The sequence below is a fragment of the Octopus sinensis genome, linkage group LG2 (assembly GCF_006345805.1).
Source record: "Octopus sinensis linkage group LG2, ASM634580v1, whole genome shotgun sequence".
NCBI classification, from domain to species: Eukaryota; Metazoa; Mollusca; class Cephalopoda; order Octopoda; family Octopodidae; genus Octopus; species Octopus sinensis.
In genome coordinates, this window is record NC_042998.1 from 152,693,528 (window position 1) to 152,706,452 (window position 12,925).

Consider the following 12,925-nt stretch of genomic DNA (forward strand, 5'->3'; position numbering starts at 1 on the left):
TACTTCTGTACACTGTATGGTGCAAGTTGGTGCTTTATTTCTGTAGTAATATATATGGCTTATGTTGGTATATTGTCAGTTACAGCTTACATTACATCTTAATAAATAAGCATTAGACTCTGTGATGCATTTTGGGACCTTACCTCTGTAGTACATTATATGTAAATTGTTATCTTCCCTGTATAATTCACTGCTTTTCTTTCATTAAAATTGTTGATACTAGTGATCTTTAGTATTATGAGTGTAATTTCAATTCATTAAAAGTATTTTTAGTTTCACTATATGGTCCCTATACAGAGGGAACATCCAGAAATTTTTCAGTGTTATGATTTCACAAAAAGTTATGAAGTGGGGAAGATAGTATTTTGTTTAGTATTATTTTTATTATTATTATTTCATTTGCTCGAAGGAAAAGAAAGTAAAAGAAAGATAAAACTGCTTGGTAAAAACCAAACTGTTGAGCGTAGCAATGTTATTTATCACAGTGGATTATTGAGGTCACTGGCCAAGAGAGATTGGAAGATAAATGATAGGTTAAAAGGAAAATGGTGCTTGTTATAAATGCCATTTACATGTCTTATGACAACTGAAACTGTAATCTGAGGATACCATCATTGAAGTGGTTATAAAAAGATAACCTATGAAATGACTGAAGTGGAAATAAAATAAGAAAATGATTTATTGAAGAAAGAATTGTGATTGAAAAGGGAATTAAAGAAGTGGTTAAATCATGCAAATATTCATGTGCTTTTCTCAGTTCAAAATGTTTCATATGCTTTTGTCAATTTAAATTGTCCCATAATCACAGCAAGCTAATATTGAGTTGAAATAGCATTCAAATAACTCTCAAGACATGAATAAAATTAACAGGTTGAAACCATTAATGTATTAAACTGAACAAGAAATTCATCAAGAAGATCCATCATATTTGTGATCAACATCCAGGTTTTCTGCTCCACAGACAGAAGTGGTGTTTTCTCCATGGGAGGATGAATTATTTCTTTTAGCCTTTCGTAATAATGTAAGGCTCCGCCATATCCGATATACTATGCCTTTTCTGCAATAGAAATATACAAATTAGATATGTAAAGTTGGAATGAGTAAAAGTGCTGTTAGATTTTACTTTAATCTTCCTGCATTTTAAAATTAGCATACACTTCATTTTTGTTTTGTTCCCCTTTCTCTCCATACAGCTATATATAACAAAGACTAACATCAGAACAGGTAAACTATACTCTTAATCATGTTCCTTTGCAAACAGAATATAACTCTCTAAATCCCCAAATGGTTTAAATTTGCTGCAGTAGTACAAGCAAAAAAAAAAAAAAAAAAAAAAAACAAACTTCTATGCCTAGAAAAATTCATCACACACTCTAAACAGCTATATATAACAAAGATGACCTTGGAAGATGAATAGAAATTTATTTTTGTATTTTGTATTTTAGCCAATGACTCTTTACAGGCCTCCAGGCTGGTAAGAATGAGGAAGGAATGTACCTCAAACTAGAGATCTGGCCCAAATACTTACAACAGAGGAAACTCCAGTAGAGGCAACAAAAGTGGTGGTATAAAAACAAGTATCATATAGGCCATGGCAGAATTACAACACTGAATACAAACAGCTACAACAAATATCACAAGGTATCTAGTCCAACATGCTTACAGTTTGGCCAATCCAGCACTCTGGATTGGTACTTTTTAATTGACCACTAAAGGATAAAAGCCAAAGTTGACTTCAGTGAGATTTCAGTACACAGTTGAATCAAATATCTCAAATTCTATCTCTTCTCTCTACACCCCTATATTTATAAATACTACTAAAAGACTAGCATTTGCCATTCAACTCTTGAAAAGAGAAGCCTAACTTACTTAGCAATTTCATCTTGACTTGTTACTCACTGCCCACTTACTTATGACATTATTTACATATCACGTATGAATATGGGTATTATTTAAGTTTGATCTCTTGAAATTGCTGCTGAGATAAGGTATTACATAATGTTTTTCCATTACAGATTTGTTTTCTTTATTTTATAATCTGTATTTTGTGCTCTATGTAGATATATCCTAAGAATAACTGTTTACCTACCTTACTGCATCTTTCTTTCTCTCTCTCACTCTCTCCACACACATGCACATGCATGCACACCATAAATGCAGGTCTTTTAAAACAAAAAAATACTGATGAATGTTGATCAAATCTAGCTTCTTTGAAAATCCTTACATTTGTTTGATATAGATTAATGACAGAATTCATTTTAGAATAAATACTTAAAGGAGCTTGAAAATTAGATATAACACACAAAATGGAGATAGACAAATACCAAAATATTAAGTGTTCAAAATAGATTTAAAACTCATAGCCTCAATCACTAAGCTATTTATGATATCAAATACTCATAAAAATCCATAATAGGATATTTCAAGCCTGTAATCTCTTTTATCTCTTTTACTTGTTTCAGTCATTTGACTGCGGCCATGCTGGAGCACCGCCTTTAATCGAGCAACTCGAACCCGGGACTTATTCTTTTGTAAGCCCAGTACTTATTCTATCGGTCTCTTTTGCCGAACCGCTAAGTAACGGGGACATAAACACACCAGCATCGGTTGTCAAGCAATGCTAGGAGGACAAACACAGACACACACATACATATATATATACACATATATACGACAGGCTTCTTTCAGTTTCCGTCTACCAAATCCACTCACAAGGCATTGGTTGGCCCGGGGCTATAGTAGAAGGCACTTGCCCAAGATGCTACACAGTGGGACTGAACCCGGGACCATGTGGTTGGTTAGCAAGCTACTTACCACACAGCCACTCCTGCGCCTTTTGTAATATTGCAAAAAGAAAGAATCTGAAAAAGAATTAAGGTATTTTAAAAGAAATATTTTAGAAGATTTTTATAGTTTGACTTACTTAATATTTAAACCATGAAGTTCTTCAAGAGTAACCATTTCCACAAAATCGATATAAGAATATTCTTCATATGTGATCTATTATAAGAACAAAGAGTCATTGATTTATTTCGCACAAGATCAATTTTCAAAAGAGAATAAATATTTATCATATGAATTGATTACAGAATTATGGGTATTCATTTTATCAGCTTTTGAAAGGGTTAAATTTAAAAGAATTAAAAATAAAGTTGTAGGATTTGAACTTACATTTCTACAAAAGGGGAAGACGATCTACTTAACTGTCTATATATTTTATTATGGTTGAAAACTCAGTTTTTTAATCAAACAACTGGATACTGAATATTCCCCTTTTAAGTAAAGCAAGATCTATGGATGTGGTTCAAGGCTGTCATGCAATATCAGAAGGAAAGCTATCTATTTTCCAGTAACTGGGAACTTCATTGCCATGGTCTGAAGTCTCAACTATGCCCTCGTTAGTCTTGAACTCTATCATACTTAAAGTTAGCTAACTGGTTACAGCTTTGTTCTATACTAACTATTTCAGGCAGCAAATACACTCACCTTTGATCTACCAAGAACAGTTAAGCTATCCTCTTAGTCATGTTCCTTTGCATACAAAACATTGCAAAATCCCCAAATGGTTCAAATGGAGCTGTGCTGCAAACAGTACACAGGAAGAACATAGACTTCAATTCCAAAAAAATTCATCACACACCCTACCAATTAAACAGTATTAACCCACAACTTGAAATAATAACCTCCAAAATGTGGAAGATGCGAGGAGGAATTACAACCGTGTTTCGTGGTCTGCTACCACAACAGCTCCTTTATAGGATCCAGTTAGCTCAAGACATCATCAGGAGGAACCACGTCCGGTTTCGGCTCCTACTCCTCTACCATTTTGACGTGGCGGGCCCCCCCCCACTTTCGGAGGTGTCTTTAGCTCTGGTGTTGCGTGCATGTCTTCTTTCTTCTTCTTTTTTCTGTTCCCTGGCCTCTTCGATGTATCGTCAGCGAGTGTTAGCCGGTGACTGACTGTCTTGTCAGATTTTCCCATTTAAATACCTGCCGCATAGGCTCCAGCAGGCAGCCCCAGCAAGTTGTCACGTGACACTGTCTCACCTTAACTGACTAACGAAGGCGCATAGTTTTAGCCCGCGCTTTTTCTAAACGACCGTGACCTGTCAGTCAGCTTGTCTCACCTAATGATGTTATTTCCCGTCGGCGTGTTTATGACTTTCAAGCCATTTTCGGTCTTCCCGCTTCAGCCATATATAGAAGCTGGCTTTTTCGACCGCCTCCTGTACTCTCCTAATTAGTTTATGCAGCTTGGGGCTAGAAAAAACAAATCTTCTTTTGAAAAGCGTTGTCATTTTCTTTTCAATGAAGCCTCTAGCTCCCACTGCCAGGTGATAATATTCGACATTCCATCCCTGTTCTCTGCATTCTTCGATTAGCTTTTCATACCTCTTCTCCTTTCGTTCCTCTGCATTGCCGATGTTCTCTTCCCAAGGTACTGTCAGTTCTAGTAAAATTCCCATTCTCCGGTCTCTGTTCCAAGGAACTAAATCCGGTCTTTTTGTTGTGGAAATATTACTTGTCTTTCCAAGTCCGTGGCCACCTCTCAGTATCCCTTCCATCTTTCGTCTATCTCGTATACTTCACTTGTAGGCCTGGCTTTATAACTTTTTCCCTCCTTGTGGAAGTATACTCTCCTGCACTTATCTACTTTTGGGTATTCTTCCCTATTGTACCTCTCGATCTGATCCTTGAGTGCTGCGCTTATGACGCCGAGGACTTGATTATGCCGCCATGTATATCTTTCAAGTGCTAGTCTGCAACCTGACAGAACATGTCTAACCGTCACTTTCTCTCCGCATCTACACTCGTCGGTTGTTTTTATGTTCCACCAGACTAAATTCGCCGGTGAGGGTAGAACGCCGAAGGTAGACTTGATCAGGAAGGATGTTCTTGCTTGTTCCCAAGCCCAAAGTTCCTTCCATGATATTCTGCGGTTGATCACATATTCCTCCCATCTCAGGCACTGTCCCTGTTGACTCCATTGCACCAAATGTACATTTCGCCTTTCTTCTTCCTCCTTTCTCACTTCATATACCACTGCCTCTTTCATCTCTTTTACACTGCTCTTGCAAAATGGCCTGAAGTTTTGCGACCCTAGGCCGGTTCTAGCTTCTTTGCGTCGCTCTGACTATATTTGCGTGCCTTAGTTTTCCGATCGCCCTGTTTACTGCCTCTTCCGCCTTCCATTTCCTCCCTGTTCGTACCTTAGGAGGGTTTTCCCGGATGCTCTGATCTTTTGAATACCTTAGCATCATTACTGTCCTTGCCTTTCCTGCCTTATATTCTTCGGCGATTGATATTATTGGTAGTTGCAGCACAGGATTTCCATATAGTGCAGTTGTATTTAGTGGTTTCGGCAGACCAAGCCATTTTCTGATAAACACACTGCATCTTTGCTCCATCCTTTCTACTCTACTTGAGGCTATTTCGTACATTTGCAATGGCCACATTATTCTTGGGTACAGCCCAAATTGCAGTATCCAACATTTGAATTTTCCCGGCAGCGTTGTTTGGTCAATTGCCTTTAATCCTTGTTCTACTAACTCATGCGTTTCTTTCCCTTGCTTCTTATCATTTAATAAATCTCTATACCATCTGCCGAGACTCTTTACTGGTTGTTCTTTCATTTGGTATGTCTTCACTTCCTATCCTAAATTTCACTTCTTTTTGCCTTCCTTTCACAAAAGCCACGCTTCGAGATTTTTTGGCTTTGAATTTCATCCTTGCCCATCCTATCAGTTCATCCAACCGCTCTAACGTTCCCTCTGCTGCTTCTCTACTTTCCGATAATATAGTTACATCGTCCATAAAAGCCCTTAATGGTGTCTTTGTAACAGCTTTTTCACAGTTTGTAGATCTGAGTAGCATTTCCATGACTAGCACGAATAAGATGACTGATATCGTGCATCTGGCTGCAATACCTATTTCAAGCCGTTGCCACTCCGTTGTGAACTTTTCTGCTGTAAATCTCATCCTCAGGTTGTCGTAGTACGACATGAGCATTCGTTGAACATCTTTTGGAATCCAAAAGAAGTCCATCGCTGTTTTTATTATTGCATGCGGAACAGATCCATAAGCATTGGCAAGATCTAGCCAAACAATGTATAGGTTTTCCTTCATTTGTTTTGCACAGGTGATGGCTTCCCAGATGATAAATGCGTGTTCTATGCACCCAGGGATTCCGGGGATTCCTGCTTTTTGAATCGCTTCATTAACATATCCGTTATGCTGTGTGAATCTTATAATTCGTCTAGCAATTATTCCGAACATGATTTTCCCGTCTGTATTTAGTAGTGAAATCGGTCTAAATTGGCCTAGTGCTTTTGCCTCTTTTTCTTTAGGTAGATAGATACCTTCGGCTATACACCATCGCTCTGCTACATCTTTCTTCTTCCACATTTCTCTTATCAGTGCAAACAGCTGCAAACGTAATTTTGGGCAATATTTGTATACCTTGTAGCTCACTCCATCGTTCCCTGGTGCACTTTTTGCTCTTGCTTTCCTTATGAATTCATCCATTTCTTTCCGTTTGATGTCGCTCAAATCAAATGGTACTCTTGGTTCAGGTGGTTTCTTCAGTCCGTGCATTTCTGGGAGTACTTCATTTCTGTCAGTATGTCTCTTTCAGATGTTGTTTGAGCTCTTCTTTCGTGCAATCCAATTTTCCGCTTTTACTTTCAGTAAATAGATGTTTCGCATATTGATAGGGATTGTTTACAAAGCTACGATAGTTTTTTTCTCTCTCCTTTCTTCTGCTCCTCCTTCTTTGTTTTCTTAGCAGATCTCGATGCCTCTTTTTTTCTCTTCATATAGCTGCTTTAGCCCTTCTCTTTCCTCCTCCTTTGCATCCCTCCATCAGGTTCTGAGTTTTTTCTTCTCTTCTCGAATCTTTGCGATCCGTCTTTCTCTCCTCGATGGTCAGCTCTTTGCCGTTGAGTCTACCTTCCCTGTTGTTTCCAGTCCAAATCTTTTCTCTCCCTCCTGGTAGATTGTATTAGCCAGGTTTTCGAGCTTTTGTTCGTCGTCGCTTTTGAATTTGGTGGTCATTCTTGCTACCTCGTCGTCAAATTTTTCATAACTTGCTGCGTCATTTGCTTTTGGCCACTTAACCTTTGTCTGGTGTATCACACCAACCTACAAACTAGTGCCCCTCTTAAGCAGTAGCTAATCCTTTTTTAGGTCTCCTGGAAAATCTTAGGAACAATCACCTTCTCCAAGATTGGAGTTCCTTTTCAAAGACCACAAGTATGGCCTCTGTAAATCTACTGGAAACCTGCACACCTGTGTTACCCATCTTCTAGCATAGAGTTGTAAAAAAAGTACAATAATTGTGTGTTTATTTGTTTTGTTCACAACTGAAACCAATCAAAGTAACCGTTTTTTCTATGCAAGTGGATTTGCTGCTTTTACAATAAGATTATACCGATGGTACCATATATGATACCATAGTAAAGAGAGTAATTATTTTATACTACAAATCTCAAAGTCTACTTACATGTTTAATGGTATCTTCATCAACCTGACATTGCTTAAGCCATTTTACAAGTTGTGGGTCCACAGCAACTGAAAATAGTAACAAAAAAAAATTTTAAACCTTAAACTGGCCCCAAATCTATTTTTTTTGAGGAGAGGCTACCATCTTTAAAAATAGGTTTAAGTCTATAATTACTGCAACAATAATGCATTAAAGAAAAAGAAAAAGGAAAAAAGCAAAGGAAAATTATAGAAGCTTTTATTGATAAACAAGGACTGGATACTGCGTTATATACATTAAATAGTTTTAGATTAAAATCTCCAATTGGTTGAAATTTAAACAATAACCTGAAATAAATTATGTAATTTGTGTTTGCCTGTTACTCAGACAAATAGTGGGAATTTCTTAAAATATGATACAATATTGTCCTGTCAAGGATTTTCACTGTGCGACATTTTGAATGTCAATAAAAATGGATATCTGTGATCTTGTTGAACAGCTGGATAACTGTTTTTCCTCACCATCATTATCATAATTTTTATGCTCATTTTTCCAAGGTTGGCTGACATAGGTTGGGTGAGTTGTTATAATCTTAAGTTAGGTCTGCTCTCCTTAACAAATTAAAGACCATGTCTACTTTCTACATTCTAATTCTTTAGGATGGTTTCTATGGCTGAATGTCTTTCCTATCACCAACCATGTAAGAGTGTGTACTTGGTGAAATGTATCATGATAGAGACATTGTATTGTTTAACTAAATAGTCCTCTCTAATCTGTGTTATGTCCATTTGTTTATTCATTGGCACCAGAAAGGTTCTGTTGATTCCTCAATAAGGCTGAAGATAGTTCCCTCTTCTCTATGTTGAAGGCACTAGTTACTTCTTTTTATTCTCTCACACAACTGGAATGTTGCTTTCTATCACATCACCAGCACCTGATTGTGCTAAAGAATCCCTCACCTTGCATAGGTCTTTATTCTTACATCACATATGCCAACATGCTAAGCTTGATGCCGAAAAAGGTTAGCTACTAGTAACAGAAGAGACCACTGGGTATAAGATTGTCTCCATTGTAGTCCATAGAGACAGCCTTGTAGGGAGTTCTTTCGAGAGATAGCCTAGAATGCCTTCCAATGGGTTATCAGAGGTTTGGCAATCAGACTCGGGTATCAGAGTGTCCATAGTGGCAATGAAGTTAGCAGGATAAAAAGCTGCCTCAGTACAAGTCCATAGGAGCAACTGGAGGGTGTTGAAATTTCATGACACTACAAGGTATGGCATAGAGTTTTATAAAAATAGCATAGTATCTTTGTGTCTTACCTATTTGTCAGAACAGAATCCTTGTTGGGGTGTTATAGCATATGATCAGATGGTTGTTCAATGTAATATCTTCCAGGGCTAAGGTTTTGTGTGTGTGTGTGTGTGTATGTCTGAGAGAGAGAAAGAGAGAGAGTGTGTGTGTGTGTATAAGTAAAATGAAAGTGGACTGAAAGAAAAAGAGAAATAACTCAGCATGGCCCATAGCATGCATCTGAACAATCAAGGCACATAGTTACTTAGGTCCTGCTGTTCAAATAACATGAGGCTACCAGAGCCTTCCTGCCATCTCTATCAAGTGTCAGCTCTAAGCCTCATCCCAGTTCTTGCCATCACTCATAAGATCTTTCATTACGGTCAGCCATTTCTTCTTCAGACATCCTTTCTCCCTGGGACCCTGCAAAGACTATTAAAGACACTGGTATAGAAGTCAGGGGTGTATCCAGCTTGATCACAAATCCAGGCTACTTCATCCTCTTGCTGGCCACTGGCTGAAATTACATGCATAAGAACCCCGATCTTCTTAGTACTATCTAGCTGGTGACATAGTCTCTGTACAAAATGTGTTGTATCTCATGCAAGCATCTTTGCAGGAAGATATTAAATTTTCTCTCTAGTGCCTTAGTCAGAAGCCATCACAACATAGAGAAGGCAAAAGAGGGTATTTTAGATGGTGTAGGTCGTTGTTGAGCCAACTAATATAACTCAGAAGACTGCAATCTCACTGGTAGTAAACCTGGATGAAGAACATATACAAACAAGGTTGTAACTTTAAACATGTTTACTGTGGCCACACGTATATACACAATAGAATGATAATAGAATGGTTGATGGTAAAGGCCATGGTCTTCTGTGCTCTGCTCCTATCTGCAAACTGGTCTGTGGCATAAGAAAGAGCCAGTGAAGTTGTGTCCTCACAGCTTGCGTGTCAGTGCAGAAAAGAGTGGAAGTGGGGGTGACAGTGTTTGTGGAATGATGGGTGTGTCAGCAAGTGGCATAAATGTTTCGGAAAAGGCTTTTTTTACTCTGTTGTCTCCTTTTTTTCTGTGAATGTCAACAGTGAACAGTTTGGTGTGCTTTTAAGAACATGATAAGGTCCAGTGTAGGGAGGAGTGAGTGGCTCCTTGACAGTGTCATTTCTTATAAACACGAGTCTAGGTAGAAATATCCAGAGGTTCTGCAAAGGAAATAGACTGGTCATGAGGAAGCATTGGTGGCAGGTCAGCAAAGAATGACCTAAGTTGTGTGACATAAGATGTGGGGTCTGCATTCGGTAAGTTGACAAGTGCCAACATTTTGCCAGGAAGTGCTAAGGTGGTGCCATACAGGAGCTCAGCAAAGGTGTAGCCTAAATCCTCCTTAACAGCTGAGTGGCCCCCAAGCAGAACAGTGAGGATTAATTTGGATCAATGATGAGGGTCAGGAACCATGCGAATAGTGGCTTTGAGCTGTTGGTGGAATCTTTCCACCATACCATTCATGGTGGAAGGGTAACTTGTGGTGTGCTGAACTCCAAGCAATCTTGAAAGTTCACGGAACAGACAAGCTTCAAACTGGCATCCACAATCAGTAGTAATTCTAGAGGGTACTTCAAAGTGAGATGTCTACCTATCTGCAACTGACTGGCCAAGGGCCAACCACGTCGATGTGTATGTGATGGGACCTGGTGTCTGGCGGCTGGAAGTGTCCAAGAGGTGCTCTCATGTGACGATGCACCTTGGAATGCTGACATGGTAGACAAGCATGTGACCAAGCAGTAATAGACCGCCGCATATTTGGCCAGAAAAAGTGGGTCAAGATAAGCTTTACTGTGGCTGCAATGCCGAGGTGTGACAGTGAATGCAGTGCTTCAAAAACAGCACAATAGTGACATTCAGGAATGAAGCGTTGTGGTGACCCAGTAGAAACATCACAGAGGATGGTTCCTTCAGAAAAAGGAGGAGGCAGGTGTTCAAACTTACAGCAGGAAAATTGTGGTGAAGAGATGTCCAGAGAGTCCAAAGAGGGTTGGTCAGTAGCCATAGCAACGAAATCAATCAAAGCAGGAGATGGCAATGCACCGATAAGCAGGCAAGATAAAGAGTCAGCGGAGATGTTGTCAGTGCCAGCGATGTGGCGAATGTCACTAGTGAACTGTGATATATAGTCCAATTGCTTCGTTTCTCTGGGCAAGTACCGGTCCATTTATGCAAAGCGAGCAAACATTAGCGGTTTGTGGTCAGTGAATATCATGAAATCTCTACCTTTGAAAAGATAAGAGAAATACTTCATCACCAGGTAAATTACTAAGAGTTCTTTACCAAATACACTATATATTAGTTCAGCATTTTTCAGCTGCCGTGAGAAGAAGGCTAATGGCTGGCTTTGGCTGTTTACAGACTGCTCTAAAACTGCACCTGTAGCAGATGATGATGCATCAACAGTAAGTGATAATTTTGCATCCAGAACAGGATGAGCAAGGAAGAATGCTTGAGCAAGGTCAGCTTTGACAGATTCAAAAGCGTGGATGGCTGTAGGAGACAGTGTTATCTGGGCATCTTTCTTTTGCTGATCTTTCAAGTACTGGGTCAAGGGAAGCAACTTCTCCGCACAGTTAGGAATGAAACAATGATAATAATTAATTAAACCGATAAAATTTCTGAGCTGTTTTAAAGAAACAGGAAGAGACAAGCGTTTGATGGCTTCCACTTTAGAAGGAAGTGAAAGTGAAAAGGGAGAAGGAATGCTTGTAAGAGCGATGAAGAGTTTGCTCTGGGCCAACTAATATTAGAAGAAATGAAGAACAATTCCAGTTGTGAAAACCACATCTTAGCATCTCCATGATATTGGGGCAAAGGAAAATCTTGGATGATAATAGGAAAATGGAATGGCATGAAGAACAACTGGTTGAAGAACTGCTGTTAGAAATGGCAGCCAAAACACCCAAGTTGGAAGAAGACACAACGAGCAAAAAGATAGGAAAATGAAGATGAAAATAGAAGAAATCTTTGCTAATTGATAAGGAACCAATTATGGCCAACGTATGGATAATCCAGGTGGTTGAGAGAAAGAAACTCATACCTGGCACGTAGGAAAATTTTCAGTCCACATGAACCATGGAGAAAATTCCGGATAATTTTTTGCCTTGTACATATTTGCATTGTATTTTTTCTCTACACACAAGAAGAATATTCTTCTGGGACACTGTCTGTGCAAAGAACCAAGTTGTAATTTCGGTAACAACCCTAGTAAAATGATTTGCAGTTTCCCGCCTGAAAATGGTGCCAAAAATTTTCCTGGTGACAAGTGACATCAGTGGTGTTCCTATATGTCAAGAAGTGATTTGGTTGCATAGCCAGAGTCGCAAAGGAGAAAAGGGAATATGTATTCACCTGGTGTTCACCATTTTAGAAGTATAGTTCTGTTCCGCTTTGGGTGACCATTATAACTGGATGGTCACCATTTTAGATGGTGTAGGCCATTGTTGAGCCACCTAATATGACTCTCAGAAGGCTGCAATCTCGCTGGTAGTAAACCTGGATGAAGAACATGTAACTTTAAACACGTTTATTGTGGCCACACATATATTCACAATGGAATGATAAATAGAATGGTTGATGGTAAAGGTTATAGTCTTCTGTGCTCTGCTCCAATCTGCAAACTGGCATAAGAAAGAGCCACTCAAGTTGTTTCCTCACAGCTTGCGTGTCAGTGAAGAAAAGAAGGAAGAGGTCACATGTCTGAATCTTAATGTTGCATAATGCCCTCTATATTGCCAGCTTATTTAACCTGCTGTCAAGGGGAGTAATGTGCTTACAGTATGATTAAATATCATACAATATCAATTCTCAATTGGGACCAACTACAATTGAGAAGAGAAAATAATCTCAAGAATTAAGAATTCTCCAATACTAGCATGTCATTAAGGAAAAGACAGTCTGGTTGTTAAGAGGCAACAAGATAGATTCTTTCTTAAAAGCAAATTAACTAAGCCAGTTATGTGCTCTATTCCTTTTTGCACATGTCTATCTTGTATAGAATTTGATATACCTGTATTTGTCATTGCTGCTTAAATACATATCACTGGCCAATCTGAGTTATTTCTCTTTATTCATTTTCATTCTATTTATGTGAATTACCTCAGCCATAA

At 38.7% G+C, this 12,925-nt stretch overlaps 1 protein-coding gene and 1 long non-coding RNA gene across 2 annotated transcripts in view; one reads left to right on the plus strand and one right to left on the minus strand.

Moving 5' to 3' along the window:
• Positions 1-363: 363 nt before the first annotated feature.
• The window catches only part of LOC115226339 (mitogen-activated protein kinase kinase kinase 5), a 315,276-nt gene continuing 302,714 nt past the window's right edge, over positions 364-12,925 (minus strand). Inside the window, exons 25-27 of the mRNA XM_029797343.2 lie at positions 7,502-7,569; positions 2,924-3,000; positions 364-1,057 (exon numbers count right to left, since the gene is read on the minus strand). Coding sequence (XP_029653203.1) covers positions 910-1,057; positions 2,924-3,000; positions 7,502-7,569 — 293 coding nt within the window. The 3' untranslated portion in view covers positions 364-909. The remainder of the gene's footprint in view (positions 1,058-2,923; positions 3,001-7,501; positions 7,570-12,925) is intronic.
• LOC118761985 lies at positions 9,640-12,594 on the plus strand. The gene is made up of 3 exons (XR_004997775.1): positions 9,640-9,739; positions 9,903-9,908; positions 12,501-12,594. It is a non-coding gene; the product is annotated as an uncharacterized LOC118761985 (long non-coding RNA).